The 22677-nt window shown below is 39.4% G+C and overlaps 1 protein-coding gene and 1 long non-coding RNA gene across 4 annotated transcripts in view; one reads left to right on the top strand and one right to left on the bottom strand.

The window, feature by feature from the left end:
• Nucleotides 1-22677, bottom strand: part of LOC135494025 (gamma-aminobutyric acid receptor subunit beta-4-like) — a 98585-nt gene that overhangs the window by 1586 nt on the left and 74322 nt on the right. Inside the window, exons 4-6 of the mRNA XM_064781776.1 lie at nt 7102-7193; nt 6751-6818; nt 2225-2442 (exon numbers count right to left, since the gene is read on the bottom strand). Coding sequence (XP_064637846.1) covers nt 2225-2442; nt 6751-6818; nt 7102-7193 — 378 coding nt within the window. The remainder of the gene's footprint in view (nt 1-2224; nt 2443-6750; nt 6819-7101; nt 7194-22677) is intronic.
• Nucleotides 19172-22098, top strand: LOC135493539 (uncharacterized). 3 transcript variants are annotated; one of them, XR_010448260.1, is made up of 5 exons: nt 19970-20119; nt 20793-20853; nt 21205-21280; nt 21488-21558; nt 21779-22098. It is a non-coding gene; the product is annotated as an uncharacterized LOC135493539 (long non-coding RNA). The 3 variants fall into 3 exon arrangements; XR_010448261.1 differs by lacking the exon at nt 21779-22098 and having other exon boundaries at nt 19172-20221; nt 21488-21684; XR_010448259.1 differs by lacking the exon at nt 21779-22098 and having other exon boundaries at nt 19973-20119; nt 21488-21684.

The raw sequence follows: 22677 nt of genomic DNA, 5'->3' as shown, positions 1-22677 counted from the left end.
AGGGTGAATGTCGTCCATATGGTTCACCTAAACTTAACTCAGGATATGTTTCATAACAGAAGTATCCTGGTAAATTCGTTTCTCTAGAACCTAGGTCTACCAAACCAAAATACCCAGCATACCTGCGACGGGGTTGGTCACACCGATGATACAGTCGTGGTTGCGGTGGACATGAGCAGAATATGAATCATGCGACAAACGCAGATTTAAGGATTTTTTTACAAATCCCGCCTCCCAAGACAGCATTTTGGTATGAAAAGGTCAGTGGGATATCACGAAAATAAGGAAAAAATAAGTCACTCTGCTTTCGATTTCGTAAACGACACGAAGTTGTTACTGACACAAAATTTCGCGAACAGAGCTTTGCGACTTGTGTTACATATACGGTACCGCGAGATTCATCAACCGCACTTCGAACCTTGGGACCTGAGTAAAGTCCGGTAGACCGAAGTCCCAGGACCGAAGTGTACCAGAAGAACACTTCTCTTACACGGCATTTATCATGGGTATAGTTTTGGTGTACCCAGAAGAATATTAACGTCAGCGTCTCTGCATGCATCACAATTTATAATGGCAGGCAACCACATCGATGTAGTAGCAGTCACAAATGCCCCTCTGGAAAGTGTCCTTCCCTGTTTTATGATGACAGATTAAGTTATACCTAACACTGTCAATGCCGCAAAATATACAAGTACATAATAGAATCCGTTTTTCCTTGGACACTCTTCAAATGCCATTCAAAACTGCCGCACTGGCAATGAAATACTGTTATTGGTACATATATGGGCAGAGAACAAGGATCGGTACTTGATTCAGGAGTAGGATCTAATTTCTACTTGATTCAGGAATAGGATCCCATTTCTACTTGACTCATGAGTAGGATCTCATTTCGTCTTGAACCCAATACCAAGAACTCCAGCGAAGAAACAGCTGTGTCGTCTGTGTGTGGCCAGCTTGATATAGCTCTTGACATCCCGTCCCAAAACAAATAGACCTCCAGATATCAAGGTCCTTTAGTGGCATAATTTCAGAGTGCGTCTGATAAAGTTCAAAAGTTTTTGGATCTCTTGCAGTCCACGCATCGTTTCCCCTTGTGTTCTCAAAGGTGTCTTCTAGTGTAATGAGTATAATAAATGTGTGCAGGAAAACTAATTGTCTGATTGAATAATCAGGTTATATGCATAAGGCAGAAACATACCCTGATCCCTATTGAGCTTGGGTCTAATCCTCCTTATCTGAATTGCTTCATATTTGAACAAATCCTTTCAATTGACTTCCAGAGGATTTTGTGGTCAGGGTTTGTTAACAAGTGTTCAGCTGATTTCATGTCACATTTCTGCACTGATGTGTTGTGCTCATTTATCCAGATATCGGGCCTGGTTGATTTACTAACATATTCTGAACTTTATTCTTTTGGTTGCATGTATTAACACACCGTGTGTGGAATGAACATTTTGTTCGTAGGGTAAAGTGTTTGGGATAAAACGATTTTATAAAGCGCTTTTAATCTCTAAGGTTGTCACCATACATGAGGAGTGTGGCACTCTTTTCGGGATGACCATTAAAACTGTTACACCGGTGCCTTGGCCTGAATGATCTTGTCGATAGGACTTTTAAATGATGGCCACCTTTCTTGGTTAAAAGGTTACACAGTGGACAAGCGGTAGAACTCGCTGATATGTATGCATGAAACCCCTAGCGGTCATAAAAACAACTCGCCCTCCCGGCAATCAAACGAACAATAACACTTCAATAATGATAGACCATATGTTGACTGATCTCACTTGACTGCACAATTAGCAACAAGTTCATTGACGAGACACAGGTCACAGAGACGCTCTTGTCAATAGAAAAACGGAAACAATTTCTTGCGGTTCCCTCGAACTCAGGACCTCCGATTTTATTTGATCGTTATCCTCATCTCCACCACCACGAGATCTTGGTTGTGATAAGAAAATAAAGCTACACACGATTGGTTAACATGATTCGAGGACGTCGTAGTTTTGTATAACATGTAACGATCCGTGGCCAAGAAAGCATCGAATACCGAGGTCCCAAGTTCGAACCGCCTAGGAATATTTTTCAGTTTTTTATTTTCACGAGGTAATGGTTTAATCATAATTTTGGTAAAAAAGTAGATTTCATAAATAAATTTACCCTTCACTTTAGAACTACCTTTTACTGGCTGTTTACACGAACAAACCTGGCCTGCTTGTTGACTTACTTTTGACTGTAGGAAATAGTCCCGTCAGGAGCGAGTCTCATCAGCCTGTTAGGTTGGGTAATCGTATGGGAGTAACCCTCCTTTTCGTTGATGAAATAAATATCCGGCGTCCATATAGAATCGATCAAGTAGTTGAGTGTTAAAGTTTCGTTGTAATCGTGGTACGCGAGACGACCGTCTCTCCATATACTGCGGAGATACATATTGACGGAATAATCCTAGAAATACATAAATTTTAAATGTGAAAATTGAAAAAAGCTCTAATGTCTCGTCAGTTCTTTTGATCACGCTCCATTTTCGTTCTGGTTTTTCCCCATATTTCTTTCATCACAAAGCACAAATGGCAAACATGTAATCTTCAAACGATGGATAGTTTGATTCATTGTCTCCAGACATAACCAACATTATTATATCCTCAAACTTGTATCAACTGTCTCTTTTTGTATCAATGCATCATAAACAGATTACTTCATAATGTAATCTATCGTTTTCTTGCAACTGATATCAGTTGACGCGATGTGCAATGAAATAGCAAATTTCTGTGAGATCACATTATTTTGTTCAGGCATGCAACTACTTTTTTGGTGTTTATGGCTATCATGCTGCTTCTAGCGCGCCTTCATTAATGTTCTGAAATATCGGGTTATTCAAAAGAAAACTGCCGTCTTGAAAAGTTGTATATCTGATCGAGAGGTGAACTCACAGAAATTATCCATAATTGATTCATACATTGGAGCTTCGTTTACGAAGTGCTCTCTTCATCGGTGAGGGAAAATGGCAAAGATATTTGGCTACTGCTTGAAGAGCAGTCGGGCGCTCTCATGGACGGTAAGACGTTGCTCCCCAAATCGTGCGTATGCCTTTAATGGCATTTTCAACAAAGTTTAATCAATAAAGCAAAATATATTGGTACATCACATTTACACGTTTTTCCTTCTAATTTCGGTAAACATAGTAGCATCATTCTGGCCAGCTGACTTAAAGGGATATCAATGGGCCATCACGGGCGACATAATGCTACACCGCGAGTCTTCATCCTCGGGCACATGTTTACATATTCTTTATCTTAATTTTACGGTCATTTGAGACTGCATCCTCATCCCCTGTTATTTGATGGAAAATCAATGTGAAAAACGTACGTTAGCGCGTTAGGGCAGCCAAGCGAACATGACAGTGGCGTGGTCATGAATACTAAACACAAAATGATCATCATTAAGCCAAGCATTGATTAATCCAAATGATGCTACAGCGATGCAAACAGTGTATTTGCAAATTATGGCAGCATGCTCAGTTGACATTACATAACGAGATCACAATAATTTTGTGATTCTCATCGCTACCGCGATGGTTTCAAATGGATACTGGATCACAAATGTATACGTTGTGCGTCATGACGAGGGTCTGTCGAATGAGACCAAAACCCGTGGTCTCTTGTACCTGAGTTTCTATGCCAGGGCAAATAAAATACCCCACATAGGTGGACAGTAGCCTAAAAGTGGACCTCCGGCAAAAAAAGAAGGGTTATGACGCCGGTAATTATCATGAATAACTACAGCAAATATCGGGTCGCAAATCTTAAATCTTAATCAGTATAGAAATCTGTAACTTGTAGAGTACATTATTTTCTGTTCTGATCTTTTTTCATATTCTGTAACCTACTTGGACGTGATCATCATATTAACAATTATGCCAAGAGCTTTCGGGCAAGGAAAGTGAACATCACCCAAATTTGATCTGATTCTGCCGTATGCAATGTACACTATCTGTATGCGATAATATATAGAGCAGCAAATGGTGAGCCCGTTTTTCGACCACACAGACCTCACTTTCCATGACCACTGCTCTGCTATTATGAACTGGATTTAAAAACAACTTCACATGAGTTATTGTCCTTTTTATCTTCTCTTGACACTGCGTAAGTTTCAACGCAAAGGATATGGTAGTTGGTAAAACCTGGACGCAGATTTTGGACGCAGGACGCTGGACGCTTGGTTTTGTATCATTGGATTGCACTGCCTGGATTCTGTGAATCTCGCCTCCAGGTCAAGAGGAATTTGATTTGGTAACCTCATCACGAGACCAAACTTCCACTCACGCATAATCAACCAAGGTTCATAGCGTTGACCTCAATGACTTGCACAATAACACTAGGATCGAAAAATATGAAATAAAATTGAACTTCCTCTCATGTAATGCATTGACATCAAAGGGACACAGGTGGCCCGACGGGGTCTCGTCGAATTCAAGGAATGGACTGAACTGGAATGGCTTGGACGTCGAACTTTTGGGCGGTTATGATGATGTGACCGTAGTCATGGTAGTTATCCGAACGCGACTTACTTATAGTAGATGTGCACACGTCTATGTGTTGATGAGCTTGGCAATGTTGTACACATTCTTGTTGGTGTTCTGCTTTGTTGTGGTTATTCGTTCAATTCTGTAGGATTTAAAAAAATCATGTACACTTGGGGTGACCAACGCGTTCATTAAGGTGACCCGTTCAAGGCAACTTCGACGGGAAATGGAGATTTCTTCACTGCTGGATTCTTCAGCTCTACTCTGTGATAAATGCCCTGAGGTCAACCTCATCACCTACCACGGTCATAACACAAGGTTGAATATTCACGCGGCCAAGCTGGTAATCGAGTCCGGCCTGTATTCTGTTGTTGTTATGGCGCTAAAATTCCCAAACCGTTCCAGTCAATTCGATAAGGCCACTGCGCGCGGTTCATGTTCTGGAGGCGGGATTTATTGAATGTAGGTGATTTAATCCAATGTTGCAAAACTTAGCGTCCAAATCTGCGTCTTTTACCAACAAGGCTCCAAAATTATTTTGTGGTTTCTGGATGAGACACAAAAACGCTACACTTGTCGAGATATCAGACCGCTGATCGAGCAAAAGTGATGGTCTGTGGCATCACGCTTCTTACTATTACCATTGTGTGTACAGCGATGCCGTTTATGATTGAGTAATAGTCGATCAACTTCATTTGGAAATAGATTGCATATAAATGCATGGTGTACTTTTCGTCAACATGGTTAAGGTATAAACGCGCGTTGTCTGCAAGCTGAGCAATGTCAATACATCGAGGATGAAGATGGGGTCCTTTATTGCCTAGAAAAGACACTCGCCACTGAGCTCAAGGTTTACATCTCATATAAAGGAAGGTAAGCCAAGAATGTTATGGCTTTGTCCCACACCGGTCCACCTGGACATACAATTGTGGGATTTTTTCGGAATTGAAACCAGACCTTTTGCGTAGTAGCCAGCAGTTTCGATTGCCGTGTCAAGCAATCCCTCCACGTTTTACATCAGGCAGTTGAATGAGTAAAATGAGCAAAATGAGCTCATTCGAAGGTCTCGCGAGTAGTAGGTTTATACCTGCATTTGCGATTCACACTCAATAGCAAATTCCTACACAACTATCGAACGTATAACCCTTCAGTTTCTAAAAAATATCGAAACTGAATCATCCTTTTAGAAATAATTCTAACAGCTCCCTGCCAACCACCGGAATAAAAAGCCGATCTAATATCTTCTCATTGCTCTATGCTTCTATTGCTCTGTTTTCCCCTCAAATTGACGACCAGATCCCGTCATGTCCCAACTGTTGTTTTTAAGACCATTGGAAATATTATGACAAAAATAGGACAATAACACAAACAATCATTTGTGGGCAATATTTATTCAATAACATCATTCACTGAGAGATAACATCAATGGAAGTTGCCGCAACTTGTCATGATGATACAATTCGCCAGTCTAGATTGAGATAATGTTAACACTATCATTGCTTCAGCCATGTGGGAATAAAGCACAAATCGATCCGATAATGACATCTGTAAGCTGATGCATTCTCAGCACACCATCTCATAAAGATAGTTTCTTATTTAAAAAGCGGTTCACCATCATCACGGTCGCCAATCAATGTTTTTTCGTACGCGATTTCGCTCATGCATAACTAATCGTGGTGATTACTTTTGCAGTTGTGCAGGCAGCCATCACAGGGTTAACATCGTGTTATGTAACAACCCGTCATCCCTTCCATTTGTCAGTAACTGCGAATACGACAACCTAAATTAGTTAAGCATGAGCGATATCGCGTTTGTGCATGAGACATTTTTTCCAACTTCGTCAATGCAAAATTTGGGTACCGATATCGTACCCTCTTGCAACACAAGCATGAAATTGTTGATATACAAACAAATTGTTTTTGCACCAAACTAAAGAATGGTCTAAAGAAGAGAATATTATTTAAACATTATGAAATATAATATCAACAGCTATTGGCTCATTCAATGGATATTGATCGAAATCGATGAAACCTTTTTAATGATATGACTTTAATGGCATATCGGTGCGAAGAAGTGAACCTACATTTACTTTCTCGAGACGAAATTAGTTGGCATAGTTGGCATAAGCTGACTCATAACGTGTTCAGGGCCGGCTGGTAAGTACATTGTATATATGAAGGAAGTTGTAGAAATTCCGATTAAACCGAGTACTGCCTCAAACCACTGCTTACCATATTGATTTGGTCGATGGTGCTGAATCCTAGGATATGAACGCTGACCTTAACAAACGTCGGGGTGTCTGGAAGATAAACATATATCAGGTGAGTCAGCAAAGTTTTAAAGGTAAACCCGGTTTAACAGTTTAAATATCCCACTGAAAACAATGCCCTACCCTATCAAATGTATCATGATGACGGATTTTATAAGTTCCGGAAAGTAGGCGTAATACCTGGCATTAGATATTTTGATGTAAAAACTTATTTGTTAGCTGAGCAGCAGGGTTGCTACATTTGAGCGTCAACCTCTATACAAGATGTACTGTTGGATACCAACAGCCTAAAAATGTCGTGAATTAAACTTACCAGTTTCAAGACCAGGTCGAAGCTTTCCATTATAACCATTCTCAACCAGCCTACCTATGAACTGGTCGATGGTGTCGTTGTGAGCGCCTATTCTGTAAGCACCAAAAATAATAACATGAAATGACAATTTCAAAGGTGCGACACGTCGAAAAGGAATATGTGGTAGATATATTCACTCCGGAGAAGCAAGTCATTAACTCCGAGTGTTACGCGGTTCCGAGCAGCTCGTGTTCCTGAGTTCTGAGCCTCTCTGTCGTTCCTCCTCAAAAACGACTCTCTCCCGCAATATCTGCGTTTGCTTGTGCCAAGCTGATGTTTGCATTCGGATCAAGAAATACTGGACTGGCCGTGTACAGCATTCAAGAGCCATAGCTCTGCTCAGAGGGCAAATATAAGTGCGAAACCGTGTTTTTCACTTAGGCTGGTAGATGGAGGATTTAATGTTAACTTTCGACCCTCCTGTGTTTCCAAATCGACCAGATCCGAATTGCCAAGTAACATAAGAACTGAATTTAAACAAGGGAGCACGTTTTCGCCAAGACACGGTATATCGTGGAACTAGGAACTATGGAAGACGAGATGCTTGGAACAACATAATGCCGGAAGTATGGGATTTTTGTTCTCCAGTGTGATTCTTACATTTATTTCGAAATGTCAAAACTCGGCGTAATTATTGCCGGTCCTTGAATTTATTTTTGATTCATTCGTATGTTTTCCTTGTTCCTATGGGTATGATGCATTAATACCTCTCGCATTGTTCAGAAAACATCATAAGTTGTCGAATGCAAGTAAAAACTAGGAAACGTAGGACTGCATGCTATCGTATTGACTCATTAGCACTAACAATTCTGGCTTCATGCTTCATACAAATCTTTATGGAGGCTTCAAATCTTTCGCAATCAAATCTGATCATAAATCATCAAACATGTACATGTATGTCGTCGAATGCAAGAAAAAAAGGTAAAGGTAAAACTGCTATCATATCTCTTAAAAAGTACTTCTGTCTTCAGGCTAATAAATCATTGCCCATGCTTTAAATCATTTGCTCTGGGATAGCTACCTCTAATACAGAGAAAACGCGCGCATGCACAAAAGATTGAAATAGGAAATTAATGTCAAAGAGGAAATTAATGTCAAAATGTTAGAACAAATTAATGTTATTTACTTTAACAGTGTGTCACAAAACCATATCTGCCGTCAGTCGACAAAAACATGATCACATAAAAATGAATCAAAGGCATTTATGTTTGTCTTTTGACCAACATGTAAGAGGATTACCTTAAATCATGCGGACAGCCATGCATGCTCTATAGAGTCAGAGAGGAGAAGAGATACGCAAAAGGCATAGGATATAATATTCGTGAACGTTCTAGATGGCAGTGCATGCATGTACAAGTTTAGGAAGTTCGGCGGATTCATCCATAAAGCATTGGACGTAACGTCAAGGAACAACGAAAATGTTTGCCTTGTTTTCTCGGACGGGCTGTTAGATTGAATTAACAGTTCATATTTACAACAAGATAACCTTAAGGTTATTGTAGCTATTGTCAACTCAAGTCACAAACCATTCCACAAAGTAAGTGGCGTATTCGGGGTTGAGCAACGATTTTTGCATAAAAAAAATTAGCTCGGAGTTTCTCAAATAGACATGTTGTCCATGGGGTTCGGAACCTCAGCAGTGTAGAAGAAGCACGTTCACAAGTCATACCACCCAAAGAAGGAAACTGATCCGCTGGATAAGATGACCGATGCATACCCCTGTTGGCTGCCACCTTGCCAGAGAGTGCTCCTGGCCATTAGATTGATGATAGTTTCCGGAAAATAAATGGCCCTGGGCTCTTCGACTGTCGAAGGATGTCGTAAAATATATCAATGGAGAGGGTCTATAAATCCCACAATAAATGATTAAATGGTACATGTGTTGTTTTTGGTGAAAGTATCTGACAAATAAGATATAAGAATATACATGTAAGAAACAAGTTGTTAATCGCGAAGTGGAAAGTAAATAAGAAATTGGTTCCATCGAGTCCAGCATTTTTTACCAAACGTTATCACAATCATTCCAGGTTGATACAAATCAAAATGACATATGATTACTGCTGACATATATAAATATTATACTGATAAGTTGCGCTATCTAGCGGGTGTGAGATAATGATATAACTGCAGTTTAAAAGTGTTCCTATCACTACAGATGGAGAGGCTTGCTGAACTCAGGACCACATACCTTACTTACTAGGAGTAACGACTGCCTCCGAGCTTTAGGCAAGACAATTGGACATGACATGACATGCGTTTCGGCCATTCTGGATAGCGCGTAATCCTCCCGCGCAAAATGAGAGCCTTACATAAACATCATCAGTATACACATAATGTGCGTATGCATTCAATTATCAAACAAATATTATTATTCAAGCAGATCATGAAACGCGCGTAATGTCTCCTGTAGCGCACTGTTTCGCATAGAACCCTAAGTGTTTTTAGCTGAATATTGACTTTCATAGCCCCTGCACAGTCAGTAACCCATAAGTGACGCTAATTCAGCTGATAAGATTCATACCTTAGATAAGACTTGGTAGGTAGAGTAAGGGTATCATCCTCAACGGAGGTGTGGCTTAGGAAAAGAAAGTATACTTGTCACAACGTGGTGAATAGATGGCTGTGATGGGTGAAATTGGAATCGCCAATCGTACTACGGTGGCACGGAAAGGACATCGGATTTTTTTTCTGGGCGGGACGACTTATTTAAAAGTCGGGGGGGGGGGGGGGGACTTATTAAGTCAGGGGGACAACTTATTATCCCGGAGGACGACTTACTAAGTCGGGGGACGACTTACAAAAACAAAAAAGGAAGAAATATTTTTTCAAGAATTGTTTTTTATTTTGCCGTCTTTTTCATTATCTCGGGGGGACGACTTACTGAAACGAGGCTGGGCTTATTTAACGGGACAAAACGATTTCGCCGTAATCACCTTACATGTCAGGTATTAACATGACGAGATTGTTCGCACTGATCATACTCCGGTATGCCAGCCGCACACTGAGAGATTCGTTTGAAGTTGAAAGCGACTCAGCTTGTTGCAGTTACATGTAGTTGCAATGAATCGAGCTGCAATTCATTATTGTGTTTCTTGTTGTTTTCAAGACCAAACTCATCTCATAATTAGCGATTTAATGCAATGAAACAAGTTGCAATAAAATCACTCTACAATGTAAGGCCGGTTGTGCGACGTCCTTTACCATTGAAACTTGTTGATGAATCGCAAGTAGAACGGACATTGAGCGATGCAATGCACATATTTGAGTTGCAATGCATGGCTTCGTTTGCGATGGATTTACAATATTGCAAATCGATTCATTGAAGCTGACTAGTTGAGATGTTCTCAGGTCGGAATGGGGTTCAAACGAATTGCTCAGTAAGCGGCACCGGAGTATGATCAGCGGACGATCGTGTCATGGTAATGCCTAACTGGACATTTATGGCGATTACGCCGAAACCGTTTCGTAAAGTTCAGTAAGCCCAGCCTCATTTTCGTAAGTCGCCCCCCGAGATAATAAAAAAATTACGGCAAAATGCAAGAAAAAGAAATTTCTTGAATTTCTTTTTATCTTCGTTTTTAGTTTTTGTAAGTCGTCCCCCCAAAATAATAAGTCGTCCCCCCGACCTAACCAATTGAGATAAAAAGTCGTCCCCCTCACTGAATAAGTCATCCCACCCAGAAAAAAAATCGATCTCCTTTCCCAGCCACCGTACCAATCTGTGCTGACCTATAAACCATGACATTAATGTGCATTTTGATGATTTTTGCCAATAAACAAAATATGGTCTTACTGGCAAGTTTGGAACTTGTTTTTTTTAGAAGGGCCAAATCTTCTCAGGCAAAAGGTATTGGAATTTTTTTTGGTTCTTCATGACACATTAGAAATTTTCGTCAGTTTACCATTTCATGTTTTCACTGACTTCAAACGCTATACAGTTTAAAAATAGTGGTCATTGGTGAACAATCATCAGCAAGAAAGTAACAAGTTCTCCCAATTAAAACCGTTTAAGAAAAAGAAAAACGCAAGTTATTGCCTTGCTCATCTTCTTAGTAACACATACTTAATTTCCGATTAGGGTACAGTCCAAATCACTATTGACATCACGTACATCGCGTCATTGGCGCCTCGGTGGCGTGTCTTTGACGGGCTTGTGGTATTCGACTCGATGACTCGACGACGCGATGACTCGATGACGCAATCAAGTTGGAATTTTTTAAAAGAATATCACTGCTTGGACTGTAATTTATACATAGAATCATAGGTGGAGGAAAATAAAAAAGAACCGATCATTACCAATCCCTTTCCAGCTGTTTTCACCGTATCTAATACGACCATTTTTCGTTTCCTACAAGTTCGCATTTTTGATAAAACCATGCGCCATGTTGCTATGCAAGCCACTGGTATCTTACCGTGACTACAGCTAAATACACCTAAATATAGCTGGTTCAGATCAACCTCCTACCCAGGTTCTTTACAAGCAGAAATTCCAATGTTAAAATGACACGCGATTTCCTGGAGACAAGATTGGCTCTGGATATCCGTTCAGCACGGCAGAAGTGGAAATGTCCAAACCGGCATCACCAAATGAGAAAACACAACACCACATGACATCTGACATTAGCCACTAGAAGCTTGTGTGTCAATTAAATCTCCGGTCATTTTGCATGCTATGAAACTTCGGCGAGTCCTTTAAATATCAAAATCAACCGCGGGGACCTATCTTCAGTGGCCATGGCGGGGGGGGGGGGGGCACATCCTTCCACATACCGTAGCTGGGTATGGGAAGGCCGAGCTAAAACCTCTGCCATTGGAGCGGTAGCCCGGAGACCAGGATCATGGGATTCCGTATTTTAGCAAAATCCATAGTAACGATCGCGTCATCGAGCCATCGCGTCGTCGAGTCATCGAGTCGAACACCACAAGCCTCTTTGACGCGCTACCCAGCGCGTAGGGCGCGCGGATTTGCTCACGAAAACTCCAAAAATCTATCTATGTAACGTGATTAGCGACAACGCGCGGTCATGCCATGCCATGCATGTCATTCGGATTCAGCAGTTACTTCCGGTGGGCACAGTACAAACATCCCTACCCTGTCCCGTGTGGAATTCTGACTGAATATTTGGCAAAGGTTCGTCCAGGAATCGGTGTTTTATGATAGCGGACACTGAAACAGGTCAAGAGCACATTACTAAACAAAACCTAATGACGAAACTAAGGTAATTATTACGAATCCAGGTAACAATCTATAAAAAAAAATCTTATCGGGTTTTTCGGAGGCATGATCTCGCATTCATTTACCTATGAGTACTCCCAGCTTTAATCACTTGATTGGAATTCAGATAACAACTCATTAGTTGGTTGTTTGACTCCAAATCGGGGGGGGGGGGAACTAAATATTCAACTATTTGATTTGATCCCTCAATTCAAATCGAAACTTGTATGTATACAAAACGCTCAAGCACGACCTTAGGCTGAATTGCATTGCCCCAAAACAAGGTAAAAGCAAGATGCAATACGTATGCCAGAACAGTGATTGTCACAAATAACATGTCCCCAGCTAAGGAGCTATTAGATTAAGATTATTTCAGATACAGATATAAATATAGATTTTGTTATAAACCAAATGTGGAAAGTGCACACATTACAGTTTCATTATGCAGTAATTATTGACGATTATATTACATTCCAGGTTCATTTCCAGTCTTCTATAAATTATCATTGATCAGTTCAGCAGTAAAACTGTGTCTCAGAAACGTGTTGTACTCCTGTTGCCGTACATGTACATGGCAGGATACGGTAACAGATGTACGTATAACCCGTTTGATGATTGTACATTTTGCTCCTGTACTCGCCTTCGAATTCAACTGGCATAAAAAAGGGGTTACGGCAGGCTGCAAAGCTAGGCTCTGGATAATACTTCGTCCCTGGATAATTTGCACGAAGATAATTCGCCCACGACCATAGTTCGTCAACGGAAAGGTCGGGGCAAGATCATTTTCTCAATCTGATTGAATCTATTAGAAACTGAATTTCTTAGAAACCGGGTTGTCTGCGAAGTGTAAAACTGATCGGGGTAACGCCCTTTGACTTGTTTGATAAACATCTAGTTGCTGTTGGGCAGATCTAGTCGCGAATTCTGATCCTTTTTAAGATAAATTATCGATCTATTACTACGCTGTCAATCGATTGACCCTATACCGGCGGTGAGAATACACGCACTGGTGAGTAAACCTTTCAATTGCATGCACAATCGTATGCAAAGTCTTGAATTGTTTTCTCGCACTTCTGCCGACTACGGCGCTGATTCAAAGTCCTCAAAGAAGTATTACACTCTCTAAAATTCGTTTAAGAAAACATAGGGTAAATATTTGTTACCGGGATCTATACACGGTCGCCGATTGGGTACCGTGCATAAACTAACAACCGAACGTATGGAAAATTCGGATTGATGGATAACCTGGCAATACCATGCACTTCTGGAGCACAAGAATGCCTATATACTAAACTATATAGCAGAAACGATACAAGCTTCACGTGTCGGTAATTTGGATTACGCGTAACTGTTATTTCACCGAGGCCCATATCAAGTGGCATGCCTGACTCGTGTCAGATCTTAAAAATATAAGTGAAACCCCGAAGGCTTTTGAGATTCAGAAAGAACTTTAAAGGCCGTTCGTTAAATATTTTGAATTTGTAATTGAATTTAAAAATGTCCTATTGTGGAAATACGTACTAAATATAAGTTTCCACTTTGTCATTGTGTAGAAAAATATAAAAATACTATAAATGCCAAGTTTAAACAAATTTGTACACATAATAACTGCACTACGGCATTGTGTATTGCCGGATTTCTATTTAACTGGACCATGAGTAATCACGAACGGCGTACCCCCTTATTTTTTTTACATTTTACTGGAAAATCCCTAAAGTAGGCATATATTTTAGTCGACTGAAAAACCTTGAATGTTTTTTCGCGGCTCAAAGACCATTCTTCTATCATGAAGATACTTGGGCCGTATGGCGGAGTGAGGGTCCCTTCGACGTTACTCGATTTGAATGAGTCGTGGACAGGTTTAGATATTGTCAGAAAGACCTTATTTCCAACACATCTTTGCTTGACTCAAAATCGAAATACGTATTGCATGCATTTCCCACTCTTAGTATATCCGAATGCACTGTACTTGTTTACTGTCTGTGGCGGAGTGTTTTTATTCTGATCATAGCCATTTATTTCCTTGGGTAAGAATTTGTATGGCCGTTAAACTTGAGAAATAATTCCCACCCCGCATTAAATCTACAAAGATAAAGTGCATCAGAATTAAAGAGGATGTCCATTCTGTTCTATTTTAGTCGCGGAATAATGCAACTATGCCCTGTAGAATACACTATCAGTTTTAATACATTTCGTTTTCAGAAATGAAAATGTCCTCGTTAGGTTCCCTCTGGCAGTTGCTGGTAACTACTGGTCCAATTTATTCAAAGTTTTTTTCTTCTTAAATCTAATGTTGGGACACAACGCAATTTCCAGATTAGAGGTTTGTGAATATACAAGTGAATAATATTCTCCTCGTTGGAACCCTTTGCTGATTAGTCTGGAGGATGGCAGATATTTTCGAATAGATACTTTTAAATAGAACTTGGCACATTAAACAATAAATGAAAATGTCATTAAAATTCGCCAGGAAATACGCGGTTAGTGCTGATAATTTCAAAATTATGCACTCTGTCATCCAAAGGAAATCTTGCAAACAAGTTATCTTTTAATCAATCCCGTATCTGCTTCACGACTTCGATATTGCTAACGTACCTGTTTTTGCATCAGCCTTTTGTATGTATTGGACGTGTTTTGGCCAAATATATTGACCGGATATAATGATCATGATGTTTTTTTCACAGGTCTTTTAAACACTTGCATAAACAACTACTCGTTTCATTTTAGCTATTGGGTTCTAGCAATAAATGTAGATAGATTATAAAATTAACTTTTCAATAAATTCTGCATTCGATAGGGTTAAATCCCTGGTTAGTTGTGTTACTTTTCCTTTAAATGCCCAGTCTTACTGAGAATTCTTAAAACATTGGATGTATTATCTGTCATATTTCTCATTTCTTATATCGTCATCTGTAAAGGTGTCAACATCGAAATTTACTATTTTCCGTAATTCTAAAATACATTGATTTACCCGAACCGCACTTTACAGTGTAAATGCAATATGCGCAAACGAAGGCTCGTCCTGAATTCAGCTGTAAAAAAACTTTTGAAATCAAATTTTTCGTTGTTTAATTTGATATATTTTATAATAGAAATTGATACCGAGCTGGAGGTATTGATTGTCTCACGAAAACCGTGAGGGTGGAGCTGAAATATTTGCCAAAACCTCGGCAGGGTGGAGCTGAAATATTGGCTAAAACCTCGGCACTGCCAAAACCTCGGCACTGCCAAGGTTTTGGCCAATATTTCAGCTCCACCCTGCCGAGGTTTTGGCCAATATTTCAGCTCACCCTGCCGAGGTTTTGGCCAATATTTCAGCTCCACCCTCGCGATTTTCGTGAGACAATCAATACATCCAGTTCGGTATCAATTCCTTAAACCAGACCCTTGGGCAAGATATCTGAAGATAAAGTGACACAACTCGGCAGATGGTCAGTTTGCTGCGGCCATTTTCAATTTTTAAAACATTTTCATAGCTTTATTGAGCACCAGCAACGTAAAATATACAGAGAACAATACAACAATAATGATATAACTGCAATAAAACAAAGTTACAGCATTAAAAAAGTTAGGTGCTAAAAAGGGAGCGCCGATGGTCAATCAAGACCCATACTACGGGACCCCTAGAATGAAATAGTAAAGCATAATTTATTAAAAATCGACAAGTTGGACACCTGCAACGCCTAACCCATGAGCGCGCAAATTGTCTGGGTCAAAACGCTCCGACGGCATATTGTCACCCTTTCTTTCTTGAAATGAAATATAATCTGAAGTATCAGGATCGACCTTTCGAATAAAATAATTATAATGCAAAAATTTGAGATCAGACATCTCCCGCCTATAAGACAAGGATAACATATCAAGAACAGAGAGCCTCTCTTTATAACTCAGCTCACCACCTTACATATGCCGTGAGGCTCTGAGTTGAACCCTTTCTAACTTTACCAGGTTGTCTTCAGCGATGTGTTCACAAGATACGGAAATATATTCTAATTTTGACCTGATCAGAGATTCAAATAAGAGACCCTCTGTTCCTATCTAGTCAAAACACGACCATGAATAATATAATAGAATACCGTAGGGTTACGCTTCCTAGTGATGCTCATGAATTGACACTTAATTACGTTTAGACTCATTCCCCACGTTTTACACCAACGGGCTACATTATCGAGGTCATCAATCCTCCAACGATCGACTTTATCAACCTATATAATACATCTTTGAATCGTCTGCAAATAAAGACACAACTGAATTCTGGCCAATAACTTCTGAGAGGTCGTTTACATACAATAGGTTCGGTCGGTTTCATCACAGCTTGAGAAACATAAGCATTTGAACAATGAGATACATGAACATTTATTGCAGGGATACGCCGATTAGTTAGCTTAAATGCGACACTTCTGACCATGATGCCGTATTAAATGATGATAGTTTCAATTAGCGTACTCGGGAAACGATCCAAATGCTATTTCTTAGATCATTAGCGACAATAATTTTGAACACGAAATACTTTTACCATAGCTACAAGGAAGGTTAAAGGAATTATGACAATGTTTGTCCGATTCTGTCAATTAGCAAAACCATCAGTCAACTTCGAATTAGCTCTTGGAACTGACCAAAAACAATTCGATAAACGGCCGATTATATATACAGAGGATAAACTACTCCGAAGATCTACCACAGCCGTCAATATCTGAGGTACATTGTATATACATCTCTGGATATGGGTAGTCAAGGAGTTACTCACGGTGCTGGAACTCAGGCTTCCAAGCAGTCCAAGGGAATGGGCTACCTTCTCAACGTGTTTAATGCTTGTTTCAACTCTTTAGATGGTAGAAAAACGGGAAAGCATGATATCTAAGTCAGATTTTGAATTTTTCCTTTTTTTGTGCAATTTGTTGATGGGAACTACTTATGTAGAATAGGAGGTGACTGGGTAGTGGACAAAAATACCGGGTTTCACGTGAAGCACCATAGCCAACACTCGAGTAAAAATGTGATAAAAATGTAGTTTAGTCAGCTCATTTTTGTAATATCTAGATTTTTGTCCAAAACAGGAAAAACACACAAAACTGCACAGTGCAACAGGTGATCACCCGGTGGACACACACGCACACGCACACACTCCTATCCAGTGAATGCTACGATGATGTCTTCTTTCTTCATACCAATCTATTGAACAGTGCAGCTGGTTTCAGAAACTCTGCATGACATGTCCCAACTCGTACAGGTGCTAGTTCAGTGCTAGATATAATAGGCAGCAGGAAATCCAACATTTTTTATGAACTAGGGGTTGCAAGGCGGATGAATTCACGGAGTTTCTTTAAAACTACCTAAGGCGCTTCCTGGAGCCATGGATCTACTATGACGTCTAGGTGTAGATATAGATTTTTCCGACTTCACGCTGAAGGTGCTTGATTACCCCGCTACTGCGACGATAATGGAAATGACATTGCGTTGTATAGCGGGTTGACGTAAACTCGGATCTCGGCGTGCACTCTTTTGGCGGGAAAGGTCTTTCGCGCTAGGACTTGTGCGTACTAAAAATAACGAATAACAAGTTTTTCTGTCGCTTTTGATGTTGGTCATTTTCCAACGGAATGGAGCAATTCAAATGTGATCCTACTTTTTAAAAAGGGAGATGCTTCAAAATTGGACAACTACCGAGGTACATCACTCTCTGGTATTGTAAATAAAGTATATACGAAGGTTTTGAACAGCAGGCTAAGATTTTGGGCGGATGCCACAGATGTCATATCAGAGACACAGGCTGGGTTTAGAAGGAAGTATAGCACTATTGATAATGTATTCATATTGCATTACTTGATACACAAAAGTATCGCAGAAAGGAAGGGCAGATTTTACTGTGCCTTTATTGACTTTTCAAAAGCCTGTGATTTTGTGAACAGAGGTAAATTATTGAGGTTGTTGGAGTTGAAGGGAGTAAATGGAAAACTTTTACAAAGGTAAAAGAGTCGTCACTGGTTGTTTTCGTTCATTAGACAACTTTGGGAACCAAACAAACAATATGTTCTTTAAGATTTTTGACACAAAAATTAAGCCTGTATGGTTTAGAGATCTGGGGAAATGAAGAATACCAATGTATTGAACGAGTACAGTTGTATCGTTGTAAGCGACATATGGCCGTGTCAACGCAAGCTCATATCAATTTGTTTTTGTCATCTTGAGTTGTATTGCTGGATATATTATTTTGTATTATTGTAAGGGGCCGATTGTCTTAATCATTGATAAAAGTTATTACTATTATTATATATTATTATTATTATTATATTATTACTATTAAGAGCTGAAACAAAATAAGAAAAGCATCAAACACGTTCAGAAAAATTGTTTACTGACGAACCAGAAGAAGAACAAACATACCAGAGTAAAAAGCCACCCATTCCCATTCCTTCAAATGATACTTACATGGGATTCGGTTAAAACGTGAGTACGTATCTATTATTGCTTGGCGGGGAATTTAATTATTTTGTCATGGTTTGAAGGTGACATTCATTTTATGCAAATATGGTATTCAAAATAATTATACGGGAAGGAAACGCCAGCAATGCACGTAGTTTTTTAAATCATGAATCCGTTCAGATGAGGCCCTGTTTTGGGCAACCTCGTTTACCCAAGGGCCATTGCGCGCTCCTATGGTCGCTTGCACTGCCCCTGGTATCATGCCGAGCTAAAACATATTTGATTGGCCAACGAATAACGTTTGACATGCAAATAGGATGTAAATAATGTTTTGACACTTGGCATATTCATGGCATATTGAATCGGCGAAAAGGGCGGCATTATTATTCACAATGTGATCTTATTTCTGTTCCTGAAAAGTTGTTTTCAGTGTATTTTCTCCTTGAAATCGATCACTTCAGGTACTATTACTGTGCATACTTAGCTAAATTAGTGTCTAGTTTCGTCTCTGATGACATTTATTTCGTAAAAATCGCTGTTTTTTTCTAAAAAGGTGTTTTTGTGGTCATTTTGGCTGTTTATTTCGAGGGTACGGTAGGAGGTCATCGTTCACTCGATAACTCTTTTTAAAATGAAATAAAAGCGTTTTAAGATACATGATATGAATTGATATTAATATTCGTTAAGTGGGATTGTCGGTGGACGTTCATTGTTGAACAGTTGTGCTGGAATTACGAAAATATATCGATATCGTTGAGAGTTCATTCATTAGGGGCCTGCTCTCAATTTTCCTTAATGCCTCTAGCACTGGGCAATTGCCACCATCTTGAAAAGCAGTGCCGCGGATGGCTATCGCATCGCCACTACGCATGAGAACACGATGGCTGCCCTGCGCTGCATTGATAGTTCGTAATAAATTCACATAAAAACACACCAGAAGATCTCCGATTTTATTTACAAAGATCATATTTTGTTATTTATTGATAAAACAAGCCATTTTACCACAGCAGGTGACACATATTAGGCCTGAATAAGACTTTAGAATTTGAAGTGGTGGTGACGATGCCGATATCCAAGATGGCGGAATTATACCAGTGGTCAAATCTCATCTAGTTTGGGTAATTGCATCATTATTTCTTTTTGTGATTGGTGATTTGTAAAATTGAGAATGATTGAAAAATCTGTATTTTTTCACCCAAAGGCATGAGTGAACATTTGATAAGTTTATTGTGATTTAATTGGTAATTTGGTCGACATTTTGACAATTATATTTAGCAATATTTCGATAAATGCGGACCTGCTTCTTCCTCTTTTCGCAGTAACGGTGTTTCGATAACTCAGGTCAGTTTCACGGCAAAAATAAGTGGTAGTTTTGAAATTCGAATGTGCATTTATTAATGTAACGATAAAGTACATTTCCGAGAATAATTAGTGAAAGTTTCAGTAGGTGTCGATTTTTGTAAAGTAGTGTATAGGCGATGGATTGGCTCAGCCATGTGCTCGTCGTGTCAGCGGGGCGCAAGCCGTCATGGGATGGGGGATGTACACTACAATGCACGTGATTGATGGTTGAACATTCACTCTCGTTGACAGTGTATTATTGAAATATTTGATTGTGATGATGGTGTATTGTACTAGGCCTTGCATGCTCCCAACGTGTGGCATATTTCACATTGATACTACCAGTGTCAATTACAAAAAAATAGATTGTGAGTAACAATACTGATAGGCCTACAAACAATGCTACATGTCATGAGGGTGGGAACGGGGAAGGGGGGGTAACTGTTTCGACGTCCCGTTAGGAAAAAAGGCTTATCCCGTTTCCCAATACGCAATTTTAGCCGAATCGTGACGCAAAACACGGCTTGTCTCGAATCCCGCTAAAATAAGGGTGTCTATCGTATCCCGAATCCCGACAGTTATTTTCGGCCCATCCCAGTGTCCCGAAAATACCCGTTCTCCCCCTCATACATAGTAGACCATATTGTCACATTGATGTTTTCTTTCATTACAGTTAGACTTCGAGATCTACATTTTCGACAAAGGCCTGGTGTAATATTACATACTTGATGAAGGTAATATCAATTTCTTCAAATTTGAAGCATGACGTTAATGGGGTACCAGCACAACTTCATTGACTGCTACGTGGCGCTGGTGGTAACTAAGGTATTGCATCGCTCATATCACTTGAAAAAAACATTTACCCTAGTTACGACCAAAGCTGCTTAGCAGAGGGCGATACCTCATCAGGAGCGCCACAATCATATCATTGGTGTGAAAGCATTTGTATGAAGTTTTTCAGTTCTCAATGTGTTCAAAACCTTAATTGTGAAATTGTGCACTTCGAATTCAAATTTACGTCACTACGTTAGTTTGACATCCATTGATGTCACGGTAATTTCACTGTTATGCTGTGCTGCTTTCAGGTTTAATGACACGAATGAGTACAAGTACATTACATTTTTCGACGAAGGCCTTCTGTAATTTCATACACTTCTTACGGTTAGTATTGATTCATAATTTCGAGTAAAAAAGTTAATTTTGAAAGTGAAAAATATGTTACAATACAATAGACCTGCAAATACCATATACGCAAGTTTTGAACAAATATCACACATATTCCCCAGTTGACTTGTGATGATATTGATAATGGTGGTGGTGGTGTTATCATGTACATGGCTTCTAACGTAGTAAATGTTTTCTTTTCAGCAACATTCAATAGATTTATTTACTGTATTATCATTTCGACCAAGGCGAATTCGACACTTCAGTTACACAAGGTTAGTAACTTTTGTTCACAAAATCCAAATGGAGGCAAATACAGAACAATCAAACTTAGTCATTCCAGTCAGTTACTGAAGCACAGTGAAAACTGTCGGGAGCAATGCAACTGATGGCATGTCAAACTTCCAATGACTGTCCCTGTCCATATATTTCAGGACAGTACAAATCTTGTAATCATTTTGTTTATGCAATGTACATTATTATGTATCATTTCAGCACAATCAAACTTAGTCATTCCAGTCAGTTACTGAAGCACAGCGAAAACTGTCTGAATTAGTGCTGCTGATGGCATGTAATTACTCTACTACCACTACCAGTGACAGTCAATGTCCATATATTTTCAAGTGTGCGAAATTAGTACTCGTCTACTTCTTAGTGTTATTTGAATGCAATGTATGTCATAAAAATATTTTTTCAACACTATATCAACATTCTCATTCCTGTCAGTTTCTGAAAATCAGCTAAAGCAATCGCTACCAATGCAGCTGATAACAGCAATTCTTTTTGTTCCCAATGCCCATCCATGACAATATATTTCACGCATTTGACAATCATGTAATCATCCTGTTTTTTGTGTTCTATTCATGCAATAAATAAATTCAGTATTTTCAAATCATTGGTGCTACAAAACTATTCTCATTATATATTATTCATATTTTATAAAATGCTGTCATGTCAAATTTTGTGTCCTATAAATCATTATGAAGTCGGCATTTTATATACAACTTTTGTACTCCTCCTAAATAAACATACAAATCTTGTTTTATGTAAACTTTGTATATGTGACCCGTCACAGCAAAACCAGGCGCATGTCGCTCTGAGCTTGGTAGGTTGAGACGGACTGTTCTAATCTTTCATTAGCGACACCATTTCTTACCCGAGTGCCTCCTTCATTCATACATCTTGTACTTTAACTCAAGATACCCATCTTTGAATATTTTTAGTATACCAAGTACTACAATGTCAATGTATTGAAGTCATGTTCTTGTAGTGTTATTGGCTTTCTATTATCTTGTCAAAATACCACTTGGTTCTCGCAAAATCTCAATAAAAACAAATGCTATTGCATGTATTGCATATTTTAACAGCTATCCACTGTATCGATTTATCCATCA

This window comes from Lineus longissimus, chromosome 9 (assembly GCF_910592395.1).
Source record: "Lineus longissimus chromosome 9, tnLinLong1.2, whole genome shotgun sequence".
In the NCBI taxonomy this organism is placed as follows: Eukaryota; Metazoa; Nemertea; class Pilidiophora; order Heteronemertea; family Lineidae; genus Lineus; species Lineus longissimus.
The sequence above is the reverse complement of the archived record's forward strand: the minus strand, read 5'-3'. Positions and strand labels throughout refer to the sequence as shown.